Source organism: Xiphias gladius, chromosome 23 (assembly GCF_016859285.1).
Source record: "Xiphias gladius isolate SHS-SW01 ecotype Sanya breed wild chromosome 23, ASM1685928v1, whole genome shotgun sequence".
In the NCBI taxonomy this organism is placed as follows: domain Eukaryota; kingdom Metazoa; phylum Chordata; class Actinopteri; order Istiophoriformes; family Xiphiidae; genus Xiphias; species Xiphias gladius.
This window is the reverse complement of record NC_053422.1, coordinates 24,113,111-24,139,053: the sequence shown is the minus strand read 5'-3', so window position 1 is coordinate 24,139,053 and position 25,943 is coordinate 24,113,111. Positions and strand designations below refer to the sequence as shown.

Sequence of the window (25,943 nt, the reverse complement as noted above, 5' to 3'; positions counted from 1 at the left end):
TTTTTTAAGCTGCATCTGAAAGTGGCCAAGGCTTCATTTCTATTTTTCCCCACAAACAACATATTGGTGTGACTGCAAAGGGTTTAGGCTTTAACATGGTGATTTTCCCCAGGACATGAATGCAACATGTGTTCCCCAAAGGATGGGTTGAGTCTAAAGGGGAGTGGGCGTGATCAGTTGCCCTAGTAGTTACCATCTGGACAACCTTATAACAAGCGATGCTGCACTGCTGAGCCGCGATCTTTCAAGTTAGAGAGACTACAAGGCAGAGGACGAGAAGTGTAGGACTTTGCTTTCAAAATAAGGGCATAAAAATGTGACAACATTTCTCCTTTGACCCTGAGAAAGATATTAGTTGGTTTGTGGTTTTTATTACTTGTAACTTTTTTAGGGGGGGCTGTGCAGTCCTCTGGTGCCCTGTTAGAGAAATCTGGCAATTGGAATAACAACTAAGCTTTCATCAGCTTCATCAAAAGCCTTTGATTTGTACTGGCTCTGAACTATGGATGGGAATCAAAGGTTCAGTTGCCACATGATACAGCATTGCCCATGAAATTGTCATAATGAAGGGGATGCTGCAGGAGGTCAAATATTTCCTGACAGTCATCCACACTAAACATCACAATATCTGTGAAAGTGAAAAATTCTAATAGGCAGGGTGCATTATTAAGAGCAGAAGCTAATCACATATTTAGTCCATTATGAAATACCTCTGGTTTTGCTTAATTTCAGAAAACAGACATTAAAAAGTGTAAGTGCATTAAGCTGATTTAAGACTCACAGACACATAAAAATGCTTTGAATTGTATAAACAGTATGAACTTAGGTATAAAACATGGTTATAAAGGGAGGACCAAAGGAGACCGCTGTTGCAGCGTTTTCTCCCACGGGGTTTTGTTTTGACACTTGAAACCGGAAGCACTGCAACATTGTGATGTACTTGTTTGCGGTCGTAGGCTCAAAAGGCACCGCCAACATTTGCAAGCTAGCAAACACTGCCTTCTTCGGTATCGCCAGCTTCAAATCTCGCTCAATGGTAGGTTTTGCTTAGCCATACCGACAGTAAAACCCATAGTTACCTTAGGTAGCTAACGCTAGATGGGCGCGGGGGTAGTCACTAGCTAAGGTGAGCTTTACTAGTTTTGGTGCCGTTCTTATTGCCTTTAGTTTGTGTTTACCTTTCCTTTATCAAAGCTAACAGGCTAGCTAATGTAAGCTATAGGTTACTCTCGACTAACTAAAGAAGCATATCCCTTGCCATGTGTTAAATCTTTTATTAGTTGTCAGACGAATAATGATGGTATCGATATTGTGATAGCGCTAACCCGTTAACTTAGCGGTTATCAGTAAGGAAAGTGACGCTGTCGTGTTCATCGTGGTTGCCTGACAACGGCAAATTAAAGAGACAGGATCGTTACCAACTTGGCCGTGAGTCAGTGTGTTCCTGGAGAAAGTGCTAGAGTTAATATCAGATGTGGAGCCGACTGACATGTATCCGACCCTTTGCAGTAATATTGTGTTGGCGTCGGCTGAATAGGGTCCTGCTAGCACCTCTGGTGTATGTGTTTTAGAAAACCATAAAATGGAGAGGCACCTAGGGACAGTGCTGAACGGCTCAGTGCTGATGTTTTCTTGGATTTATCAGCCCCACGGATAACTCGCCCCTGAAGCGGGCTGCAAAGTGTCTCACACCAGTACAAAACGGATAACGCGTTTTCACTCCAGCGCTCAGGGGATCGAGTCGATTAGCACTCATCACACCGGCACTAATTAAGTATCGGTCCTTGACTTCTCTGAATAAAAGTATCAGTGTTGCCGCGTGGAACCCTTTTTTTTTTTTTTTTTTCAACATTTACACAGTTTAGAGTTAAGCTATCTTTGCAGTGGTGATGGATGTGACCAAGCATGGCGTTTTGTGTTCTCAGCTGGGTTGTATAGCCCTGCCAAATGGAGATGGACGATGAGCTGGAGAACTTCATCAGGGAGCGGAAGGCAAGAGTGGCTCAGGATAAAGCAAGTCTAGAACAAGACCCTCCTTACATGGAAATAAAGGTGTGTTTTTAATGATGCTAGGTTATTAGTTATGAACTGGTGCACTTCTTACAGACATTTATTTTGATACATTCTTAGGTCAATCCAGTAATATTTCTTTAGTTATTCATGCCAAACACCAAAACGGTAAAAAAACAAACTATAAAACATACACAAGACATACAACATTAAACAAAGTGTACAGCAAGTGAGAACTTTGTACTTTCTTTCTTCTCCATCCTTCTCTCATTCTCTTGTATGCTGTCCTCCGGTCCCTTTCCTTTTCCTTCTCACCTCTTTGTAGTAGTCTTTGAGTCATTTCAATATATGCAGAATGTGCATGGGGCATGGGGGGGGGTTGTTCTGTGTGGATACCGATGGGTTCGGGATGAATGCGGGTGGAGAGTAGAGATTGTCTCAGTTGCGATGGCACAGTTGTTGTGTTTATATGCAGGTGCATCCAATAATAAATAAAACATAAAATACAGATAGTGGCATTCAGCGTCAGAAGTCACCATTTTGAGGATGTCTCTTTCACCACTATGGGGTCAAAATAAGGCATCCCTCCATTTTCTTTGGAAAAAAAAAAGCTGAGACGAATGACAGCCCACAAAAGTTTTAAATTGCAACTGATAAAAAGAATTGAGTATTTGGCCCCTATCAGTATTTTTTTGGGAATGTAAAGTTACAGAGTACTGGGATGACCCTTTTGCAGTGATCATATTGTATATATCTTTTAATGCATGATGTACCACTATTTTTTTACTCTCAGGCAAAACCCCACAGAGCCTATGAGTCTACTGTTAAGGAGAACATCCCTCCCAAGTCTGTTGCACAGGGGAAAGGTACAGTACATGAGCACATTTCCCTCCTTTTTAAGTATAATGTTTTTTTTACAGAGTACTTTCTGTAAAAGAATGAGAAAATGCCCCAAGTCTATCACTAATAGCAACCTATGAAGTTTCTTGCTGTCAAGTGTACCATTTTTATCAGGTGAGATGTTGCTTTAAAGTGGCAGCTGTCTTGCTTTGGCATGAAATGTTTCTTTATTAAATATTTATGGGTGTGTTTGGTCAGAGGAGAGTTGCAGTGTGGGTCTTCCCCTTGGTGTGGAGTACGAAAGGAAGAAACAGAGGCTGCAGCATGAGCTCCGTTTGGACTACAGGCGCTACATGGCTCAGGTGACTGTCACAGACTGTGTTTGGCTGTAGCGGACAAGCATGTCAGTTAATTTTTTAAATTTTCATTCCAGTTTTACATTGGGCTAAATTGATCTACCCTATAGATATTTATTAGTAGTAAAATTCAACATATTAGGGCGAAAGTACATTTGTTTTAGGCAAAATTGTATTATAAGCTATATACTGTATCTCTTGTACAGAGGTCTGCAGAAAACGTGGTGACTGTAGTAAGACTTTGTGTGGTGTTTGCAGTTAATTACTTAAACATAAACAAAAGATGTGATCCAGGGCTGGATCATAGTGACCCAGTGTTTCTAGTCTGAGAGTGTGTTGTTTTTGGCTAGAAGTACTCGTTTCTCATTACAAAGACCTCTCCAAACGAGGTCATCAAATATAGCAGCCTCTTGTCAGTATTTTAGGACACGGTATATCCTTTACAGCTCTCAGTATCCCATAATCCATATAGTCTTCAGGTATCCTCGGCAACTTGTACAGTCTGTAAGTACCACGTCACCAAGTTGTGTCTACTAGGTATTTGACTTCGAGTGAGTATCAATTGTGAAAGAGCTAATACAGGATGAAATTAATCTGGAAAGCCAGCACAAACTCCCCTTCATGTTCTGGATATGTTGTCAATCGCACAGCGGTTTGGAAAAAATACAGTATATTAATATAATATATTTACCTTTTTAACCTGGTATACTGAATGTGTTAAAGTTAAATAACACAAATTGCACAGTAAAGTTGGGTATCATTTACACTAGTGTTTTTTACAGGGGGGTACAATTGAGGGCCAGTCTTGGGGTTGGGGTCCAGCTATTGGCTCCTTTCGGCTTTAGATTCCAGCTATAGCTTGGTCCTTGGGTTAACACTACATTTTTGTTGAATCAGTGATGTAGGAAGAGGAAAAATTCACAATGTTTGAGTCATGATAGTAACATTTTATGTTACAGAAAAAACACTTTAACCCTGGAGAGCCTGGACCATTAATTCACCTCGAAACCAGGAGGTCTGTCAAGGTAAATACCTCTCTTTAATGACTTATTGATCACATTTTGTTTGAAAATTATGTCTTCTTCAGCCAGACAGGATAATTGTTCTTCCAAAAAGCCATCATTACTGGATGGCTGCCAAAATCTAAGGAGGAGCAGACTAACTTGAAAGGAATAAGTAATACAGAAACATAGGGCAGACTTTCTCATTCATTCTTTATAGATTAAGATTTAATCAAAGGTCTGAAAGGCCTCTCTTTGTTTCCCAAAATGAATACAAAATGCAGTAAAGGAACACTGTGGAAAAAAGGCAGTGATAGATATTGTTTGGAGCGGTGACTCCCAACTAGGGGTACTTGATGCCCAGAAGGTACTTCTGCAGTTCCCAGGGGAAACATGTAAAGATAGTGGAGTAGTGATAGAGAAATAGTGGACGGATTTAGATCAAACAAAATAAATTGTAGTTTGATTGCACCCAACTACATATTCATGCTTAAAATGGTCAATGTGAACCTGATGATGGTGATGAAGAGGATTTATTTACTTATTTATTTACTTACTTACTTACAATCATGTTTCCCGTAGCAACACCTGCTTGAAGACCGGACAGGTGTTCTTCCTAAACAGCGGGCCTCCTCACGGAGGGATGCAGCCACTCTCACAGAGGACAATAAGGGATGGCACAGGGCTCTGCACCTCGCTGAGGTTAAGACCCTCTGTCCCGAGGAGGAAGAAGAGCAGTTATCCATGGCTCCTAGGCATCATGAGAGGTTGGGGAGGCCAGTGGACCAAGAATCAGACGAAGAGGAGTATTTCAAGGAGGAGCTAGACCTGGTGGAAGGCAGAAGGCGCAGACATACGGAGATTGAGGCCGGTTATGAGAAGAGACGAACCAATAAGACTGATGGCAGGTACCTTGGGTAACATTATCCATTGTTTCTTTGTGTGTATGTTAAACGCATGTCATAAAATAGCATCACAGCCTTTGTTGTCTGTATTCATCCATTTCTTTCGGTCTGTTTTTATCTGGCATTTCCCAGGGAGAGGAGGGAGAATCCAGCAGCTTTTGCCAGAGAAGGCAGGAGATGGGGAGCACTGCCAAAAAATGAGGATGCTGAGTTTGCCACTGGCCTTCTAATAGGTTAGACGTTTTTTATTTTGTAACTGAACATTTTTTAACAAAAATCGAAGTCCAGCATTTGAACATGTACGTGTAAGAAATGACTGTGCACTAAATCAATTTGAAGTGTTGTTACTTCTTAAAGGATAGTGCATTAAATTATCGATTTGGTAAAGTTTTTTTGAAAATTAGTTTTCTGAAATGATGTATCACCAATTTAAAATCTTTTTAAAGACTATGAACATATCTAGCTTTTGCCAAATGGTCCAGAGACATGATGGCCTCTTTGTAAACATCCCATCCTCTCAGGAGCAGCTGATACAGATGAGGCTTTGCGGAGGAGGAAGGAGCGTTACAGACAGGAACTGCAGGAGCAGATAGCTGAACAACACAGGAACAAGAAGAGGTACTCCGTCAGTAGTCTTTGTCTTTTCTTTTACAATGTAACACCTAAATAATGTTAGCATTTTATGTAGGTAGATGACTCACATTCAGAGAGACGTGCAATATCTACAACTGTAGATGAAGCTTAATTTTCTAGTACTATAATCAGTTATCTTGTATTTTAATAAGCACATATGATAGACAAGCCTCCAGTAGGCTGAATGCCCTCTAATAAGATATTGGAAGCTACCATCCTGGCAACACCTAATGTGGGTCCAGAGCTTTGTATCTTCATGAAGTGTTGTTGAGCAAAAGACTGAGTCTGTACTTGCTCACTTCCTCAGCATCTATAACTCTATAAACAACTGTATACAGTATGTGTGTCCTTGTTGCAGGGAGAGAGATTTGGAGCTGAGAGTTGCTGCGACGGGGGTGAATGATCCTGAGAAACAGGTCAGCTGACACCTGACAAGCAACTCTCATTTAGTTGGGCTCAAATGATTACTTGTGAGATCACAGTGGGTGGATCCAAAATTCCCAAATTCACCACCCACTTTGACTATCTTACCCTCCAGCCATATTTGAGGAATATAATCTGTGTATCATGGTTGTGTCTTTGCCAGCATGGATGATGATGATATTTTTATTTATAGCAAACTCATTGTGAGTGCAAATGCAGAACAATCGTATTTCTTTGATCACTGAAAGAAGGCCAAAGGTAGTAATAATGCCTAGATAATATTAATCTAAGTAACCTAATGGTTTTCAGAAAATAGAATTAAAATGTAATTGGAGTTCATTCTTAGTATACACTGTTGTTATGCTGCTAATGCTGCTTCACTTGATCCTTGCATATTAGTAAATTATGTTTTTCCTCTCTTTCAATTTTTTCTCGATCCACAAACCAGCCGGACCGAATCAGACAGTTTGGACTGAGCAGGAGAAAAGATCCTCAGGTTTTGGAGCCTTCAGTAACATCAGAGCGTGAATCATCATCCAGAGGTCTGCCCAATGATGAGAAGATTAGTGTTAGGGAAAGAGTAACGCCGCCTCCTGAGCAGCCTCACGTGGCTTTCCAGTCCCCCATGTTGGAGTACAGCTCTGCCCTGGGCCTGGGAGGAGGAGGATTGTCTCCCAACAGTCAGCCTGCTGCCCTTTCCTTCCCCAGAGCCACAGTGACTCCCAGGTATGCCTTCAGCTTTTAACACTTGCATATCTTTAGTTGTGTGGACAGTGTGAGGCAGTTTTGATTTGATAATTAGTTTTTGTCAAGTTGTTGGAACACCATCAGACATATTGTAATTTTTATTAGTTTGAAAAATAAACTTCACAATAAATTGATGTTCAGCTCAAGATTAGCTCTTGCCTGCGTAAATAACCACTGAAACCAGCCAGAAATATAACGTCTGCAGGAAGTTGTGGATTTGCAAATAACTTTGTCTCTAGAATTCCTTTGTTCCCTCCACATCCTCCTGCAACACTCAGTGAAACCTACAGGAGCCCGTATGGAGAGCCCCATCACTGCTATGGCACCAGAAACCTGCTTGACCCAAACATGGCCTACTGTAAGCACAGGTTTCCTTTGTTAAAAGGGATTAAAACCGCATTCTTTTTATGGTATACGTCAGATTTAGTGAATATATTGGTAGCACAAAATACACTACATTCAGCAGCATCATCATAATTTTAATGTGTTTCTTTATTTTTTTGTCCAGATGGTCATTTGTCTGTCCCTGGTGCTGGGCTTCCCATGTCCTATTTCAACGTACCACCGGGGGGAGCTGTGTCCAGCCAGTTTGGTAACCACAGCCCTCGCAGCCAGCACAGTGGAAGCAGCTTCCCTGAGCCACCAATACAGTAAATGTCTCCCCTTCAATTTTAGTATGTTGGCTTGGAGAGGAGGCTCAGAAGATTATTAACAGCCATCATCCACGTGTCTTGCTCGCATATGTTTGCTAGCAAAGTAAAAGGGGACAGTTGTGTACCCTCTTGTAATTCGTCTTATAATTTCTAACCCAACAAAGTGGACATGACATTAACACACACTTGTGTTTCTAAGGGAGAAATAATGCCCCATAAATTGGCCATAATGGACCTGCTAAATGGTTTTGTTTTTTGTGTTTTTTTTTTTTTCAGTGAGAGAGAGTGATGTAGTAAGACACGGTAACAGGACACTTTCATTAAAACAGTGAAGCAGAAATCATGGTCAGATGTGAGCTATGTGATTCTGCAACTCTCCTGACAGGCCCAGCAGTGAGGCTGCTACTATGGATTCGCAAGTCAGGGCTTTCCCTTCAGAGAGATCCAGGTCTACCAGGGAGAGGATTTTTAGCTACAGAGATGCTCTCAAAGAACAGGTAGGTTAACTCATTGTGAATCTACATTTTAAAAAAACATTTTTTTTTTTTTCCCTTTACATTGGGTTAATCCCCCTACTACCATCATCATCCAATAGAATCACAATTTTTTCTTTAAAACACAAGGAACCTAATGTTTAGATCTAATGAATGTATTATGGCAACATATCCAACAAGTTTTTTATCAATGAGTAAATCCAAACAGTTATCTTTGTCAAGCAGAGACTAAAGCAGAGCAAAATGTAAAATGTATGTGGACTTAAATGCCAGACAAGAACCTCTTTGTTCTTTCCTAGCATTTCGGAGGTGTACTGTTGTGTGACGACTGAGTCTTGTCTACGTTTAAAGTTGATTTTAAATTGAGGATAACGCATACACACAAAGATGAGGCTTTTGGACATTGATAGTTAAAAACAGTGACAGATTTGTGATTTAGGTTGCCAGATCACTTTTTAACGCATTGCAACCTCTTATTGTAGAGTAGGGTGTGTATGACCAGTATCATCTTGGCACAGGTCCTAGGATGGAAACAGCAGTAGCAGGGAGTACAAAGCAAAATAGGGGCAGATAACTTTGAGTAGGAGATTAATTCACTGCATCCTAGTATGTGATATGTTGACAGGAAGCTTGCAGGAGAGGCAGCAGCGGGCTTTACAACAAGGTAAAATGGATATAGTTCAGTCTAAAAGATTTAGTTTAAGTTAAGTTATGCTCTTAGATCCTCAGTAATGTGTTGATAGAAACGGCAGTAGTGTTGTGAAATCTCCCCATATTAAAGTGTCGCTTAATGTCAGTGCCACCTCAATCCCATCCCAATCTCTCCTCTTTACCCTCTAAATAAAGCAACAAAAACCCCTCTCTACTTTTCTCCTTTTAGCTTCTAAGCTTTTGCCAGGCAACGCACACGATCATTGCAGGCTAACACAAATCTTTACCAGCTACACACTGTTTACTTTGGTTGCTTGTCGTGTGCTGTGGGAACATAATTCTACCGTTATTTGAAAAGTCGCTCCAGATAAACAGCCGGCTTTTCTGTATTTGAGATTCCTGATCCGTAGTCAGGAATTGTGTTACCGTGATACCTTATTTCAGCCATGTAGTAGGCGTAAATATATTTTAGAAATGACAGCTCATGAGTTGCACTTGCAGACTTCCTTTTACAACATGTGATAGTTGAACCAAAAAGTTAAAATGAACTCGCTATAGTAAATATCAAAATTTATCAGTTGTTTTTGGCATCAAGATTGAAAGTCTATGACTGTGGACTAGTTTTTTAATACTTTTGGATTTACACAATATGCATCTTGAAAAAGTTGTCTGACAGTAAAACAGTTCATTAAAAAGCAATGTAATATTTTTAATCAACGCTTACTTACTGCATCAGTGGTTGAGCTGCAGATAAACGTATTTACACAAAGCAATGGGAAATGCAGATACTGCTGCGAGGATAATTATCTCCTGATAAATCAAGTTTCACAGAGTGCTTTAAGAATTTTTGTCATTTGAGGATTTTGATGTAACCTTGAAAATACTGTTCTGTAGATCCAGGAGCAACAGGAAAGGAGGCGTCTGGAAAGGGAGGAGAGGGAGCGTTATGAGGCCCAGCTGGAGGCTGACATGAAGAACCACCAGCCCTGGGGTCGAGGTGGAGGAGGGGCCCCTCTTAGAGACAGCACTGGAAATCTCATTGGTAGGTGTGTGTGTGTGTGTGTGTGTGTGTGTGTGTGTGTGTGTGTGTGTGTGTGCGCGTGCACTGTACAATTTCTTTACAAAGGATTTATGTTTCTAACTTGCTGTTCCTGTTGCCCAGCTGACCTCAACCAGATGCACAAGCTGAATGAGGAGGCCTACAGCAACCCAGAGCAGTGGCAGAGAAGAGCCACGGCTGCCAGGACGGCACGAAAGGCAGAGCACCCTGACCCCAATGAGAGGGTCTCTGGTACTGTAGCAGAGTGCAGTCTCCATGACACTAGCGACAAGCCCTCTGGTACCCTAACCAGCTGTGTTCTTGATTTATTTAGCAGTGTTTCACCATTACAACAATTTTAGCATCACATTTTAGCATTTAGCAACTGGGAAAATAAAGGTCTTATGGATGGAGCTCACACTTAATATTTTATTGTTATGGTGGCCTCCGAGACACCAATGTGGTGTGAAAATAACATTGATATTTTAATCATGCTGTCCACACAGTCGCGCAGCACTGTGAAGGACAAAGAAACAGATACTCAGTGCTATCTCCGTAAATGTCTATAGCTCATTCAGGTCTAAATACAAAAACTTCATATTTACTTCTCAACTGAGAAATTAACACTAGCACCTCAACGTGATAATTAAGATCTGTGCTACTGTACATTTTCTAACAGTCACATCCATCATTAGCTACTAGTCAGTGAGTTTTCTCATAGACTTGAAGGACCATTATTTAGTAAAGAAGGTTCTTTGGCCCAACTCACAGTTGAATTTCTTCTTCTTTTTTTTTTTTTTTCATCTTTCTGCAGGTTTCACCCATGTCCAAACCCCCAAGTTTGCTAGAGGCAATGTTTTTGCCAACCAGCCCACCCAGCACCAGCTCCAGGAGCAGGACAAGTACAAAGCTTACCTCAAACAGCAGGTACTGCTTCAGAGAGCTGGTGGTACTTCTGCTGGCTGTGTTTTTGTGGTAGGCTGCCGTGTGCAGCAACACTTCTGCTGGCAGCTGACCACCCTTAGCTCAATTTCTTGAGAACAGAATCTCCTAGGTGCCTGTGGAATAGTGCAGTTAAATTTGAGTATATCAGGACAACCTGAAAAGAGTTTGTTTCCTGCCTTGGTAGAAATGTGCCCCAGCCTTCCAGACTGCAAATAAAAGTTGTTTGAGGTCATGTTAATGGGTTTATGTTGCCTCGTTAATCTCTATTTGTTAACAGATTGAGGAAAAAACGCGTAAAAAGGCAGAGGAGAGGGAACAGACCAGACTGGAAGAGGAGAAAGAGGAGAAGAGACTGGCGGAGCAGAGGGCTCGCATCCAGAGGGAGTACGAGGAAGAACAAGAGAGGAAAAAACGAAAGGAAATGGAGGTGAATAGCTGAAGTACAGCATCATGGGAAGGGTTTGCACCTGCTTTTTTTTTTTTTTTTTTAAGTAAAAAATACTGATCTTTTTATTTATTTTGAGAATACTACACTACAGGAAAATTGTCTAAATCTATTACTGCCTTCTTTTCTTTCTTCCGTCTCTCAGCAAAAGGCCAAGAATGAAGAGCTAATCCAGCTGGCTGAACAGAGGAAGAAGGAAGCTGAGAGGAAGAAGACGGAAGTGGAAGAGAAGGAGAATGCAGCACTGAGGAGGCAGTATGAGAGGGAGAGGCAGGCTCGGGTGGACGAGGTCTGTTGACTCTCTCACAGCCACACGAAGAAATAACACCATCACACTGCAATTTAGGAACATTAAAAGTTAGCCTGAATATCGTTTGAATAATGTAATTATTATTATTAATTTTTTCTTTTTTTTTTTTTTTCTAGTTTATTTTATTGTACAGTTATCATAAAATAATGTAACCAATGAATTTCCAATACTAGCTGTGTAATTTTAGTGAGCATGTACCTGTTAAGGAATTGTCAGTGGTTACAGAGACATGCCAGTGACAATGAAATTAGAGACCGGAACATTATCGTCTCCTCCCTTACTGTAAGCAACCAGTGATCCATCTGATCAAATGTTGCCTCAGGTTCTACTGTTCTGTTTCAAGTTGCAACAACACAGTACAAAGACTAGAGCCCTTAGGAAGAAGGAAGAACTAAATCTGCTCTGACCTTCTCTATTGAAGGGAAATTAACCCAGACAAGTAATTTTGGTAAGGACAATATGTCAGGTGTAATCATCTGTCCCTGGTCTCGTGATTGCTCCCTCACCAATCACGAGACCAGGGATGGATTATGTAAAATGGAGTTCCATTAATTAATGGATTTTTAATGTTCAATCAAACAGTTACACTACATTTTACAGTTGACTTTTTTTCCCTTCTTGGTTGAATATGTCCTACAATCAGTCTTTGGAGTAGCTTTGTTTGAAATAAAACCTTCAGACTGTTGGTAGATTGCCCCTCGTTACCATTTGCAGCCAGTCTTTATACTCCCTCTTTGACAGTCTTAAATTGCACCAAAACACAGACGGAGGGTGACAGCCATCAAGTAATCAGGCTGTATTTAATCTAACCATGGTTAACTATAATGTAGTGAATGGATGGCTGTGTTTTCCCTAGGTCTGCAGGGAGCCTTCGCCTCCAATACCCACCCTGCAAAAGAAACATGGGCTACACCAGTACACCCCCAGACCCCCAACTGTTGACAGCCAGCGCTCTACTGCCCCCCTGTCTGTGAGTTGTACACATGCACACAAAGCACACGAACAGTATAAAAACAAAATCCACAGGATTCCTACATGTCTGCATTGCCTTCAAAGAAATGTTAATTTTTGGTCCAATTTTGTTACTTATTCTTGATAACACATTTGACAGAAACTTTCTCTCTCTGTATAAGAGAGGATGTTTTCTCAGCAACTTCTTCCTTGGATAAATAAAGGTTAATAATTTGTTCTCTCCCCCCTCGGGTATCTCTCTCTCTCTCTCTCTCTCTTTGTGTTTCAGGAGCGCTCTTTGTCTGGTCTCCAGTCCCCTCCTGTCCCTGCTTGTAGGAACCAGCTCCGAGCTGCAGGTGCTATATGCATGCACACAAATACACATTTTACCTGGATCAATATGTGTCAGTTAAGCTAGGCAGTTAAAAATAATCATTTGAGCAAACAACCCAAATCTGCAGTGTCTTATTTCCACAGTTCCTTGACCATTGACTTAATGGCTCACATCTGTATTATCTAGTTGATGAACTCTATAACTAAGAATTGGTAGTGAAATCACTTTATCAGATGTAATGTGTGTGGGTTTTTTTTTTTGTTTGTTTTTTTTGTTTTGGGTTTTTTTTTTTTTTTTTTCCAGGTGACCAGCGCGAGGTGTTCAGTGAGCTTTCAGCTCTGCGTCGGCAGCTTCGCAGTGAACAGAAACGGCTGGAGGGCTGTCTGCAGCAGGGCGACTGGGAGGAATTAGACTCTCCTCTGAGTGACAGGTCAGACCTGGCAGATGCATCACTCTAACTGAAACTTTTTAATATTTGATCATGTTAGTTGCAGCATTTTGTGATCATATTTATACATTTATAGGTCCCCCACCTTCATTGCTAATACATGGTTCTGACTATAAATTGGATATGGTCATGGATCCATCTCTTGTACATTACATGCTTACACATTTTATTCCAGTAATTCCCAAACAGGAATACTTGTACCCCAAACTAATTTGGAACTAATTTGGACTAGTTAGCAAGTGAGCAGAGAAATTGAAACAGCTAAAATTGATGGATAAATGGTTGAAATAGTTAGTTAGCTAAAAGCAATGGATAAACAATTCAAATAGTTTAAGGTAATGGATTAACAATTGAAATGGATAAATGTAAGGGATAAATGATTAAATGGCTGAAAATAATTGTTAAACATTTAAAGTAGTCAAAAGTAATAGTGCTTGAAATGAATGGTTATTTCAATGAGGCCTTGGTAAGCCTTGTGTTGCCCTTTGCTCTCAGGTTTTATGGTTAAAATTAAGTTTAAGTACTCTGCTCTGTCATAAAAGTGACCTACTCAGTTTTGTGTGTAAGCATTTGTGTGTGTGTGTGTGTGTGTGTGTGTGTGTGTGTGTGTGTGTGTGTGTGTGTGTGTGTGTGTGTGTGTGTGTGTGTGTGCACTTGTCTTTATTTGTCCAGACATGGGGAGCATCCCATGGTGGATGTGTTTGATATGGCCAGGCTGCGGCTCCAAGCTCCAGTCCGAAGGCCCAACTCCAGAAACATGGATCCCAGAAACCTGCTGCGAATCCACGACTCCCTTCAGCTTAAATACGCAGGTAACACACCGGTTTTAGAATTTTAACTGCACTCCACTGCAAATCAATAATATCAGCCATAAATTGTTGGTATCTGTATTTGCGAGTCAGATGGGAAGTCCAGGCTGGGCTCCAGTGAGGTTCCAAAGCTGGAGGAAGTGGGTGTGACCAGCAGGAGAAGGCATGACTACAGGGATCCAAATCGCCAGTTCAGCAGCCCGAGGTCTACAGTTCAGGACGGTTAGCGCTCCTTACATGTTAAAATTAAAAAAAACAAACCTATTTATCCCGTTGCAGTTGTTTCAGTTGGAGAGTTGCCTGGAAAGACAGTTTATTTTTTGTTCGTGTATATTTTACCAGGTTGACAGATGGAGATTTTCTTTGGTTAATGTGGATGTTGAGGATAAAATGTCTTCTCTATGGCCCCATTTCTACTTGGTGATCTGTATCTGGGCACATTATCAGGACAGTGACATCCACGGGTCTTTGCATTTACTCCTTTTTTTCACAACCATTTTGCATTTGCAGCAAAGAGAGTAAACAATGTTCTTCTTGTGTCACAGATTATCTTGACCTGTCTCCACCACAGCAAAATGATTATCTGGTGAGTTGAAAAGAGATAATGTTTTGATAGATCAAGCACCTATGCTTGAGAGATTCTACCATAATCTGCTTCAGAAATTCTCTACATGGAATATATATACTATATTAACTGACTGTAACTATCAGAGTTGAATTATGAAAAGAGTTGTGTGTATGTTGCAGAAGAGTGTGATGGGGGGATCTGCAAGAGGTTCTCTGCTGGAGTCAGAGAGTGCATTCATTGGTAAGACCACCATGAAATCAAGATGTGCAACTCTTTTCTTTTGTATCACGGTCACTAAAATTACACAGCTAGTGCAAATTAGGGCTGGATGAAAAAAACATTTCCGATTAATCTGATTTTTCATTTGAATGATCCGGTATTGATTCTTAACATCCCAACACTGATCTTTGCATTTGCAGCTTTCTCCAGTAACGTGCATCTGTGCTAAGTGTTCTGTGTATGCAGTGGTTACTTGTAAGTGGTTCAGTTAGGGCTGCACCATATGTTAAATGTCTACTTTGTTGCAATCAAATTATTCCAACGTGTGGATGTGAATGTGGACGTGAATAGTTAGTCCATGTAGACCCGCTGCCGTTTACAGGACGGTCACGCATTAGGATGGTTAGCTGACTTTGGCTTTCTCGAATCTAGAGATCGTATCCACGGGAGGGATAGACTGCAAGAAAAACTCAATGATATGATGTCTGTTTGTGTTTGTTGAAGAGATATTATTTCTGACTATGAGATGCGAGGCCGTGGATGCCGAATGAGCAGTGTGTGGATTGTACTTATTGAGTCTGGCCCTGCCAACGAGCTAACTACAGAAATGTACGGGCTTAAATTAGTTTCAATAAGATTTGAGCTTGTAAAGGGATGTTTGAAAATCCACCTTAGTAAACCTGTAAAATAAATTGACATGAGACATTCAAGTTTGATCGTGTGTAGAAAACATTTGAATTTGTTTTTTGTCTTTTTTTAAAAAGTGAATAAAATCTTGGAGGAAATGGAATCGGGGTTGAGGTTACACAGAGACACTGTGGGGAGGGGGAGTGCTTTTGTTGAACATCTGTATACAGATACGAAGCAATAAGCTGTGTGTAAAACTCAGCTCAAAGTTCCACACTGTGTGTGACGCTGAAGTTACAAGTAAAAGGTTTTTTCCGTCTTCACACCTGAATCTGATAGGACAGTGACAATCCAATCACAAGGTAGAGTCTACTTGTCCAATCGAACGTGTAGTAGACTTTCAAGATGGCTGACCAAGTGAGTTCTTGTGTGATCCAGGTGGGTTTAATTATATTTGATGATGCTGTAGAAAATAATGGTAAACGTTTCATGTGCTGTGTGTGTATGCAGAGGTGTCTTTGCTTAACCTAATATCATTTGTTCAGTTTTTTAAACAAATACAAGAATTGAAATCAAACGATTCTGGACTTTGTGAATCAAAATCAAATTGAATTGGGAGACAATGCCCATATCCAGCCCTAGTACAGACTTGACAGTGAATTGGGTTTCGGGGGGGTCACTCAAGATCTGAATTTTCACAGCACACATCCATCCAAAACTCCTGGGGCTACTACAACACTGATGGATGGTTTTTTCCCCTCTCCTTCTCTGGAGTACAAACCTCACTTTACCGTCACCAGTCTTGTCACCATGTACACCTATCAAACATTTAAAATGTTGCCTGTGGTCTAGAGGCAGGAAGTTAATATTTTGATACTTTGAACACAATGCGATCTTCTGTTAGACCATCCTAAACCAATACTGGTCTCTGCTGTCAGTGGTAAAGCTCAAATCATGCTTGTTTATCTTGAAGAACTTACTTACTACTTACTTAACCTACTTACTACTAAATGTACCATAAAACAAATTTACATCTATAACATGTGTTGCTCAATGAAGGACAAATAATTGAACTTGTCGATAGTTATTTAAGGATCTAGTATCACCAGGATGATATAACTATAAAGGAATGGAACCATACTTTGAAACTAACTATAGTGTAATACATCCCCAAAGTTTATGTAGAGATGCCTGGGACTAAGTTTGCTTTTTTGTGGGTGTGTGTATGTTTGTTGAGACCCCCTAGGTGATGCCTTTCCAGTCCCCCGCACCCCAGAGTTTGAGAAGACCCCCCCGCTGTCGGCCAGGGAGAGGAGGAGGCTGGCCAAACAGTCACAGCACCCTCTGGTACACTTTTTCTTTTTTTTTTTTACCCACCAATACACACCTGGCAGGTTACTTATGTGTTATGGTGTATCCTGTGAGCTCTAAAGCTACAGTTAAGTGAGCTACAACCTTTATTATTATTATTATTATTATTATTATTATTATTTTTAAATCATGAAGTCTTATTGTTATGTCCGGTGGTTGGTTCAGGAACGAGCTGCTTCCAGCCAGTCCACTGGCCAAGATGACTACTCCACTCACACAGGTAACAGGCTGCAGCAGGAGCAAGGAGGTGAAGGAAGGAGCGGTACAGGACAGGTCGTCTGATGGCTCTCAGTAAATGCGTGGATACACTGCCGGTGCGACTTGAAAGACTAATTTCTGTTGGTCCTTATGTTTTGTATACATATAGTGCATTCCTAAAGTATTCAGACTCTTTCACTTCCTTCACATTTTGTTATATGTTGCATCCTTATGCTAAAATCGTCCCTCATCAATCTACACTCAGTACCCCATAGTGACAGGAAGAGTCCTGGTTGTTCCAAACGTCTTTTATTGAAGAATTATGGAGGCCACTCTGCTCTTGGTAACCTTTTCGATGCAGCAGAATTATTATTATTATTATTATTATTATTATTATTATTATTATTTTATTTATGTATTTATTTATTTATTTATTTGGGTAGCCATTCAGCTGTGCCTCAAAACAATCCTGTCTCGGAGCTCTGCAGACAGTTTCTTCATCCGCATGGTTTGGTTTGCTCTGATGTACGTTGTCAGCTGTGAGGCCTTATATAGACAGGCGTGGTTCTTTCCAAATCACGTCCAGTCAATTGACTTTACCACAGGTGGACTCCAATCAAGGTGTAGAAACATGATCAAGAGAAATGGGAGGCAACTGAGCTAAATTTCAAGTGGCATAGCAAAGGGTCTGAGTACTTATTTCAGTGTTTATTTTTCCATTTTGACTTTTTTAATAAATTTGCAGACATTTCAAAAATTCTGTTTTCACTTTGTCATTATGGGGTATTGAGTGGAGATTGATAAAATGTGAAGATAGTGAAGGGGTATGAGTACTTTCTGAATGCAAGGTGTTTCAGTTTTGTTGTATTAAAAGAAATATCAGGAGTGTTTTTCATAGATGTCTGATTAAATGTCTACATTAGAGCTTTAATGGGTTTCAAAAGCCCAAAAGTCATTATATTCAGCCAGTATTCAAATAACCATGGAAACGGTTTATTCTAGTTGGATAAAGAATTAGTCACCATTTTTACGCAACAAATATTTATGTACATACCAAACACTGAGTTCTGCAGTAGTCCATGCAGGGTGATGCTCTAATGAAAGGCTTGGTTTTAAGATGTAATACTATTAGTGTTTGACTCTGACTCCTTGCTCCTGTTCTTCAGGACCAGTGGATCGGTCTGATGACGACTCCTTCCCTCCTCAATTTTCTCTCCACAATCTTAACCATCCGAGCTCAGTAGAAACTGTCGCCACAGATCCCTGGATGCGGCCAGGAACATCGGACACACACAAATGTTTGGACCGTCCATCAAGGAGGGAGTGGTTGGCAACATAGGACCGACCCTGTTGCTCAAACCTGAGAGGTTCCTCGTACTTTTGGAAGTCAGTTGTACCACAGACTTCCCTGTCTTTGAATTATGAGACTAGGACGGGTTTTAACTCGTTGCTTTTGTGACAAATGGATGCAAGTATGAATGACAAATGATACCTGTTATGTACTTTTATTTGACCAATGACTAAATTATGTTTTAAATAAATGTATGATTATAAACTGTAGGGTGATACTTTGCATCCTTTGACAAGCCATCACAGCCTCAACTCTACAAAAGTTTAACGGGATGTTTTCCAACACATTACTTTTATAATATTTAAGATCATACATAGTTTGATGATCTCTGCAATATCTTTCTGGTCAGCAGCCAAATTAGCTTAGCTTAGCTTAGACTGGAAATTGGGGAGGGACTGTTAGCCTGTCTCTTTCAAAGGTAACAAAATCAGCCTACCAGCACCTCTAAAGCCGACTAATTTACATGTCATCACTGTTTTACATGTTTATGTCACTTTTGTTTTAGTCCATACACAAATGTCAGGCTGTGGTTGGTGACTATGTGCTGGACTGTTTCTTCGCTAGACACAGTGACTTCCTGTCAAGATATAGTAAATTGTATATTTTCCAAAATGTCCAACTATTCCTCTAACTCATTAATGACTAAAAATTATATTTAGTATGTTGAGGAGAAGCCCCATTGATTTGATTTTAATTAATGAATTTTCCGTAAGAGGTGGAGACACAGAATTTGCTGTGGAAACTGTCGACATTTTGCTACACATGGCAAAATCAACATTTTCGACAACACACGTTTATCATGCCTTAATTGGTAGACAAATTAGATTTTCTCTCGGTAGGTTCTCTGAATTTTCGCGAATTCAGCGGCGAAGGGTGCTGGGGGAAGGTTGCGAAAGGTGTGAATTTAATCACAGCACAGGACGTGGCCCTCAAGATCTTGAAAACCGAAGAAACCGCTAAAAGAGAGGTAATTTATTTAATGCGGGATAAATTTTACCAATTTATCCCGTGACGATTTGGATGACATATACTGTTACATTTTTAACTTAAGTATATTTTTTGTGACTACTTTGAAGGACGTTGAATACAAGACTTTTTGAACTGGATTCTTTTTACATTATTGTATTAGTACAGTAGTTCTGTTCAAGGTTTCTACCTGTTAAAAGGGAGTTTTTACTGGCTGCTGTCGCCAATTGCTTGCTCATGGGGCAATGTCGGGTCTCTGTAAATATAACTATAAAGAGTACGGTCTAGACCTGCTCTATATGAAAAGTGCCCTGAGATAACCTCTGTTATGATTTGGCGCTATATAAACAAAATTGATTTGAATTGAATTGCATTGAATTACCCTGACTTCAGTATCTTAAAACACCTGCTACCACTGATTATATCCAGGTGTCAAATCACTGAGGCAGCTGTGACAGTGAAGGCAGTTCAGAAATCCAACAAATCTGAGGCTGCAAAGTACAAAAAGCATTTATTTTGGAATCAATAGACATCTTAATTGGTTCAGCAAGGAAACATTTGAAGGACAGTGGATTTTGTTATGGACAGCCATTCCTACCTAAATACATAATACTTAGTTATTTATCTATAAGGTCATTAAACACCTTGAAATCATGCTAATTTCAGCATGAATGACTCAATATATTCAAACTAATTGTGGTGTTTATTTCACTCATGAAGAGAGCTGTGAACTGTTAAAAAAATTAGATTACAAAAAGGCTGAATTTTTTTTTGCCTATCCCACAATAAAAATATATTTTTGGGACATAATATGGACTTGTGATTCTGCCAAGAAACAACTGGATTATATCTCTTTCCTCTCAACAGAGAGAGAGATTATGACCAATCATAGTAAAATCATTCACAATTGGGCACAAGTCTGTCAGCTCTAAACATAAGCACACACTACTACTACTACTCTAGAGGAAAGTTTAAGCTAATCTGTCAGTGGTCAACCTATCCCCCGAGATAATTCCCGATAGTAAGCCCCCATTTGTCGTAGCAATGCAGCTGTTGGCCAGTTTGTTCTTACAAAATACTTTTTTGGTTAAAACAATCAACATTTCAGACTAGAGTTTCAATGCAAAGCCACAAGTGGTGCAAGTTAGAAGAACAACTGGTGAGAGAGAGGTGCTGGGCAGCCATATAACAACCAGACTGACAGTTTACAGATAACCACCATTTTAACACCACAAGCCGCACCATGCAGATTGTTTTGCGAGACATTTAGTCTGAATAAAAATAAAGACATTTACATGTGCACCCAACACCCTGACAGCAGTTAAAACTCAGGTCAGCTACTTTGTTGTATTTTAAAGGAGGAGCTCAACTTTCTGGGAAAATCAGCTTGTTCACGTTCTCGTTGAGAGTGAGATGAGAAGATTAATACCAATCTCATGTCTGTATGCTAAATATGAAGTTACAGCCAGCAGATGACTGGCTTATCTGAGCATAAATGCACCACCTCCTCAAAAATAGTCTAACACATAGCCCTTTGTAAAACTGTGGTCTAAAATAATATTTATGTCCAGACTTCATAAATTGATGCAGGTAGCAGTTATGACTACAAGCTTTAGCTCAGCTTTCATTTTGGTGCCCTAGTTACACAGACTTTCAAATGTTAAAAGGAATATTTTGATATTTTGGGAAAAACGCTTATTGCCCTTCTTGCTTAGAGACTCTCACATCTGTTCAAAATGAAGCTGGAACCAGCAGCTGGTTAGCCTAGCTTAGTGTAAACAGGTGGAAACAGCTACCCTGGTTCTTTCCAAAGGTAAAAAAATCACCTACCAGCACCACTAAAGCTCACTAATTAAGACATTATATCTGTTTTGGTTTAAATTATTCAAAATCCAAAGTGTTAAAACCTGAATTTGTGGATTTATGGAGGATTACAGCTGGACCTATTTCTTGACAGGAAGTGGTGGCATCCTGGAGTCTCCACTGGTTTGCCCTGCAAGAGTCTTGTCATCCCTAAGTTAGCTCAAATAAGCTAACCTGCTGCTAGCTGTAGCTTCATAGTGAACAGACAAGAGTGGTATTAATCTTCTCAACTAACTCTTAGCAAGAAAATGGAAACTTTAAATTACATATTTTTTTTCTGATGTCAGTTCAAACCAGTTTCCAGAACTGTAAATTTTTACTTTTAGTTACCGGTCAATGATATCTCATTTGAAAAATGTAGTCCTGCAGGTCGATACTGAACCTGCACTTCATGTAAATCTGAGTTGACTCAGTTTCCTCCAGCATGGCACATTACATTAAACACTGCTTTGTGACAACCAGGTCCAACAGTCAACACCGTATTTTGACAGCCAATTAACGTCAGCCAGTAGCTAGAAACATTGTAATGCAGGTGGCTCTACTGTATTGCTGATGATTGAAAACAAAGGGCTCTTGTGTTATTTATTCCAAAGTCACCCGGGGTTCAGGGAATATTCTTCCCTCTGGAAACATTGCTGCCACTAACACGCCCTCGAAGGTTCCTGGGCTCGATTCATTTATGCCATTAATACAATCTGGCTGCTGGCACCAGGACGAGCTGAGGGGTTGAAGCTCTCTTGCTCCCGTACGCTCAATACACACACACACACACACACTTAATGACCAGATAGACTGAAGTGAGAATTAATTATAAAAAAAGTTTTCCAATACACTTTTGGGGAAAAAAGATGAAAAATGTAGCTCGATGACCATGAGTTTCCATGCATTTCTATGGGAATGGCTTAACTCTGATGAACGAATGAACCCTGTCCCTTTTTGTGTTGTCTCAACAACACACACACACACACACACACACACACATACACTAAAAAAGCACACGCACGCACACACTATGACTACGAATACGGCCAGCAATTCTGTTTATTATTATATTACATAAACATCTTGAAATCTGTACAAAAGATAGCTGATATTCAACTGAATTTCAAAATATCTGACTTTAAAATTCAAAAGCAGTGAATTTCAAATGTTATGCATAAAATATTTCACAATTCAGTAGTTCACCAACAGTATTCCATAAACTCATGCACAGTGTAATTATGAGGACTATTTAACGTCAAAACCTTAACTTGCACAATTTTAAAGCAGTTTGATTGATCATCCACAACAGTGTTCAGCAATTCTTTGCTTGGTGACAGCTCCTTATCTGGGGGTGGAAGCCTCTCTTGCCTTTCTTCATGACAGCATGTGAACTGAATTTATGAAGCCAGAATTCTCTGGAGCAAAAGGTGTAAAGTCTGAACAAAAGAAATGACTGACCTACTGTACATATGCTCTGTGTGTGTGTGTGTGTGTGTGTGTGTGTGTGTGTGTGTGAGAGAGAACTACTGCATTCTGCTATAAACAGGTAAACAAAGGTAACTATGGCTAAAACAGACCATTAAACGTGGCGACAGCCATAGCTTTAAAAGACTTATAATTAGAATGCTTATACTTGAAATACACATTGGATAGAAAGTGATCAACTGCATAAATCAGAAATGAACAATTTGTCTGTAAACCAAGTGATTGTCCTTCATTCTTCAGATAAAGGATTAGAATGGAATCTTCCTCTAATAGAATAGAATCTTGTTCTATTGTGGTGTCATCAAGAGCTGGTCTGTTTACCTTCAGGTGAGAACACAGACCAGAGTTAGTTGAAGAAGTTACACTGAAGAAGTAGCACATCTGGAAAAACATTTGTTGCAGCAAAATGTCTTCACGTTCTGATTCAGCCAGCTGTTTGACAGCAGATAAAACTGGTAAGTAAGACTCAACACATACACACACACACACACACACACACACACAGTGATGAGAAGTAACTAAATACATTTACTCAAGCACAGTGCTTAGGATGCTTGTACTATAAGTATCTAATTTTCATTCTGAAGCTAGAGGTCACTTTGCAGGTTAAGAGTTTGAAACATTTCTAACTTTTTATACTTTAAGTAAATGTTTCGATAATACCTACCTAATGCGTAACATTTTCAATTCAAGACTTCAAACTTAAATGAGCATTTTTTACGGCAGAGTAACTTCTTCTTGAGAAAATGATCTGAATGCTGAAGATCAGTGTAGCATTTGATCACGTTCTTTCTCATTCGGTATATGTTGCTCTTCTCATTCTTTGGGAATATCACTGAAGAAGTCATTGGCCATTTTCAGTATATCGGACGTAATATTCTTCTTCAATTGGTCGTAGAATGACAACCAAATGTTATTTACATGACTATACTGAATGCTTCAGCTACATTTGTGCATGTTCTGTTGACTGAATGACCCCTGCCGACTCCATGTTGTAACCTTCGCATGTTCTCCTCCTCTCCCTCATGTACTGCTTCTCTGTCCGCGGTAACAGATGAGAAGAAGAAATCAGAGAGCTCTGAGGTGCAAATAAGCGACACACTGTGCAGCAGCACAAGTCGCTACCTCATTAAAGAATTCAGCGGCGAAGGGTGCTTTGGCAAAGTTGCTAAAGGTGTGAATTTAATCACAGCACAGGACGTGGCCCTCAAGATCCTGAAAACCGAAAAGACCGCTAAAAGAGAGGTAATTTATTTAATGCGTTTTGATAATTAGGTTTTTCATGTTTTCTTGCTTATGTTTTGCTTATTAAATGAACTTCATCTAGAATGCTAAGTACCTATGTCATTTTTCCTATTTTCCCCACAGATCAAAATGCTTGAAGCAGTGAGCGTGCTTGACCCAGCCATGAAAAATGTGGTTCATTTCTTTGAGCAGTTTCAACACAAAGGACATACCTGTCTAGTGTTTGAAATGCTGGACAGGAGTCTTTTACAACTGCTCAGCGAACAGCAAGGGACGCCACTCTCTCTCCATGAGATACGGCCAATAACCCACCAGGTAAAGACTGTGGCTTTGATCAATCTATCAACAAGTAACGGCAAGATACTCAGCCAGCTGGGAAAGAAGTTACATACTGAAGTAACATAACTGTATTTCTTCTTGATCTGTTTAAGCCTGCACCCTGGTCAATGGTAACTTTAACCGTCTACATTGTGTCCTTTGTCTCTGCAGTTGCTGATGGCCTTGGATGCTCTGAAGGGCATTGGTGTGGTTCACTCAGACCTGAAGCCAGACAATATAATGCTGGCAAACCATCTGAGTGAGCCCTTCAGAATAAAACTGATAGATTTTGGCGTGTCATTCGGTGTCCGAGAAGAGGTATTTGGGAAGACAATTCAGCCTCTGGGTTACAGGTAGGTTCAATTTGCAAAGCTCATCTTTTAACATGTTTGCAATTGTGTGTTTATGCTGTAAATGATCCAGCAGAGGCTGTGTCAGTCGTCAGTACATATGCTGAATTTGACAGTGTACTTAATAGCTCTTGTGACTCTTGTACGATACACACAGGGCACCTGAAGTCACCCTGGGCCTCCCCTTCTCCGAGGCCATAGACGCTTGGAGTCTAGGCTGTGTGCTCGGGGTCTTGTACCTCTGCAAACACCTGTTTGCGATAGACTGCGAGTACCAGTCAGTAAGTAACCAAACCGATCTAGATTCAAATGCAAAGACTGTTACATTGTGCCCCAGATACATGTCCAAACCCGAGAGGGGGCTTGTTGTAGGATGTTGGCTGATGTGATTCTTTATGTTCTCTCTCCAGATGAGGGGCATTGTAGACGTCCTGGGCCAGCCAGCTGACCACCTTCTCTGTGCTGGGAAATGCACACAAATTTTTTCAAGGTGGAAAAGCACTTGGACAGCCCAAGATGGTGGATGAAGGTATTTTAACCTTGCTCAGCAGTTCACAATTTTACATCTCCCAGTTAGGCAACAGCTCTTTTATAATATTTAACACATTCAGGAAGAAGTATCTGACCTGCATGTTTCGTTCCTCTAGACCCCAAGGGAATACCAGCTTGACACTGGAATTGAGCGAAAACATGGGACACAACAATCAGAAGTCTGGATGACCTGATAACAGTAAGTGGTCCATTTCATGACTACACAATGAATTAATACCAATATCCTCTGTCACTGAGAGACAGGAAGCAGTTAAAACTGAACTGTCACCTACTTTGTTTTCAATCAGCACAACCCAGACACACGGGAATCCATTGAGCTGGAGGATCAGAGAGCCTTTGTCAGCCTGCTGACATGCCTTCTAGATACAGACCCAGAGAAGAGAATCACTCCGGGGAAGGCTCTCGATCACCCCTTTGTAACAATGGTCCATCTGGAAGATGAAATAGACACCAGCTTTTAGTGAGTGCCTGTGTTTTGTTTTCAGTAGGGTTGGATAGATACATGATTGGATTAATTGACAGATTTGTTTATTGATTGAGTGATCCATTCATTTATTGTCATGTTTTATTCAGTGTTGAAGATTCTTTAGCTAAAATGAGGATCTTACCAATGGACAACATGGACCTATTTCTTGACTGTGCGGCTGAGGAAGAGCCCAAGAGGAAGAGCCTTCGGCCATACCTCGTCATACAGACGCAGGCTCAGTCCTTCCTGGCTCCTGTGATGGCATTAAAAACATGCCTCAGTCTTCTGAAGGAGCAGAAGCTGCTGCAGGAATAGACACTACTGGCTCGGCTATAAAGGAACCAACTGTTAGCCAAGGTGCAACCAGTCCAGCTGAGGATGCATCGGC

The 25,943-nt window shown here is 40.4% G+C and overlaps 2 protein-coding genes and 1 long non-coding RNA gene across 3 annotated transcripts; all 3 read left to right on the top strand.

Moving 5' to 3' along the window:
* Window positions 1-917: 917 nt before the first annotated feature.
* On the top strand, window positions 918-18,459 carry LOC120785365 (centrosome and spindle pole associated protein 1-like). The gene is given in 30 exon segments (XM_040120041.1): window positions 918-1,036; window positions 1,926-2,052; window positions 2,804-2,876; window positions 3,109-3,212; window positions 4,166-4,231; window positions 4,790-5,115; window positions 5,245-5,345; window positions 5,634-5,730; window positions 6,104-6,161; window positions 6,617-6,894; window positions 7,155-7,273; window positions 7,424-7,565; window positions 7,954-8,065; window positions 9,608-9,755; window positions 9,876-10,052; window positions 10,567-10,679; window positions 10,975-11,124; window positions 11,288-11,431; window positions 12,309-12,422; window positions 12,693-12,759; window positions 13,041-13,167; window positions 13,858-13,997; window positions 14,088-14,216; window positions 14,540-14,580; window positions 14,742-14,802; window positions 16,646-16,755; window positions 16,945-17,032; window positions 17,035-17,075; window positions 17,078-17,093; window positions 18,144-18,459. Coding segments are annotated over 29 exon segments (3,420 nt in total). The 5' UTR covers window positions 918-1,036; window positions 1,926-1,947; the 3' UTR covers window positions 18,317-18,459.
* Window positions 18,460-21,080: 2,621 nt separating this feature from the next.
* Window positions 21,081-25,064, top strand: LOC120785752 (homeodomain-interacting protein kinase 1-like). The gene is made up of 7 exons (XM_040120630.1): window positions 21,081-21,107; window positions 22,952-23,079; window positions 23,679-23,869; window positions 23,993-24,184; window positions 24,359-24,540; window positions 24,695-24,818; window positions 24,948-25,064. Exons 2-7 carry the CDS (start codon window positions 23,031-23,033, stop codon window positions 25,062-25,064), a joined length of 855 nt encoding a protein of 284 aa, XP_039976564.1. The 5' UTR covers window positions 21,081-21,107; window positions 22,952-23,030.
* Window positions 25,065-25,223: 159 nt separating this feature from the next.
* On the top strand, window positions 25,224-25,679 carry LOC120785367. Its single transcript, XR_005706596.1, has 3 exons — window positions 25,224-25,267; window positions 25,377-25,549; window positions 25,663-25,679. It is a non-coding gene; the product is annotated as an uncharacterized LOC120785367 (long non-coding RNA).
* The last annotated feature ends 264 nt before the right edge of the window (window positions 25,680-25,943 follow it).

Excerpts from the sequence above, each read along its gene's own strand:
- LOC120785752 (XM_040120630.1), top strand. The coding sequence starts at position 23,031 with ATGTCTTCACGTTCTGATTCAGCCAGCTGTTTGACAGCAGATAAAACT. Across the intron at positions 23,870-23,992 it reads AAAAGACCGCTAAAAGAGAG|ATCAAAATGCTTGAAGCAGT; the intron begins GTAATTTATTTA and ends TTTTCCCCACAG. Across the intron at positions 24,819-24,947 it reads TAGACTGCGAGTACCAGTCA|ATGAGGGGCATTGTAGACGT; the intron begins GTAAGTAACCAA and ends TTCTCTCTCCAG.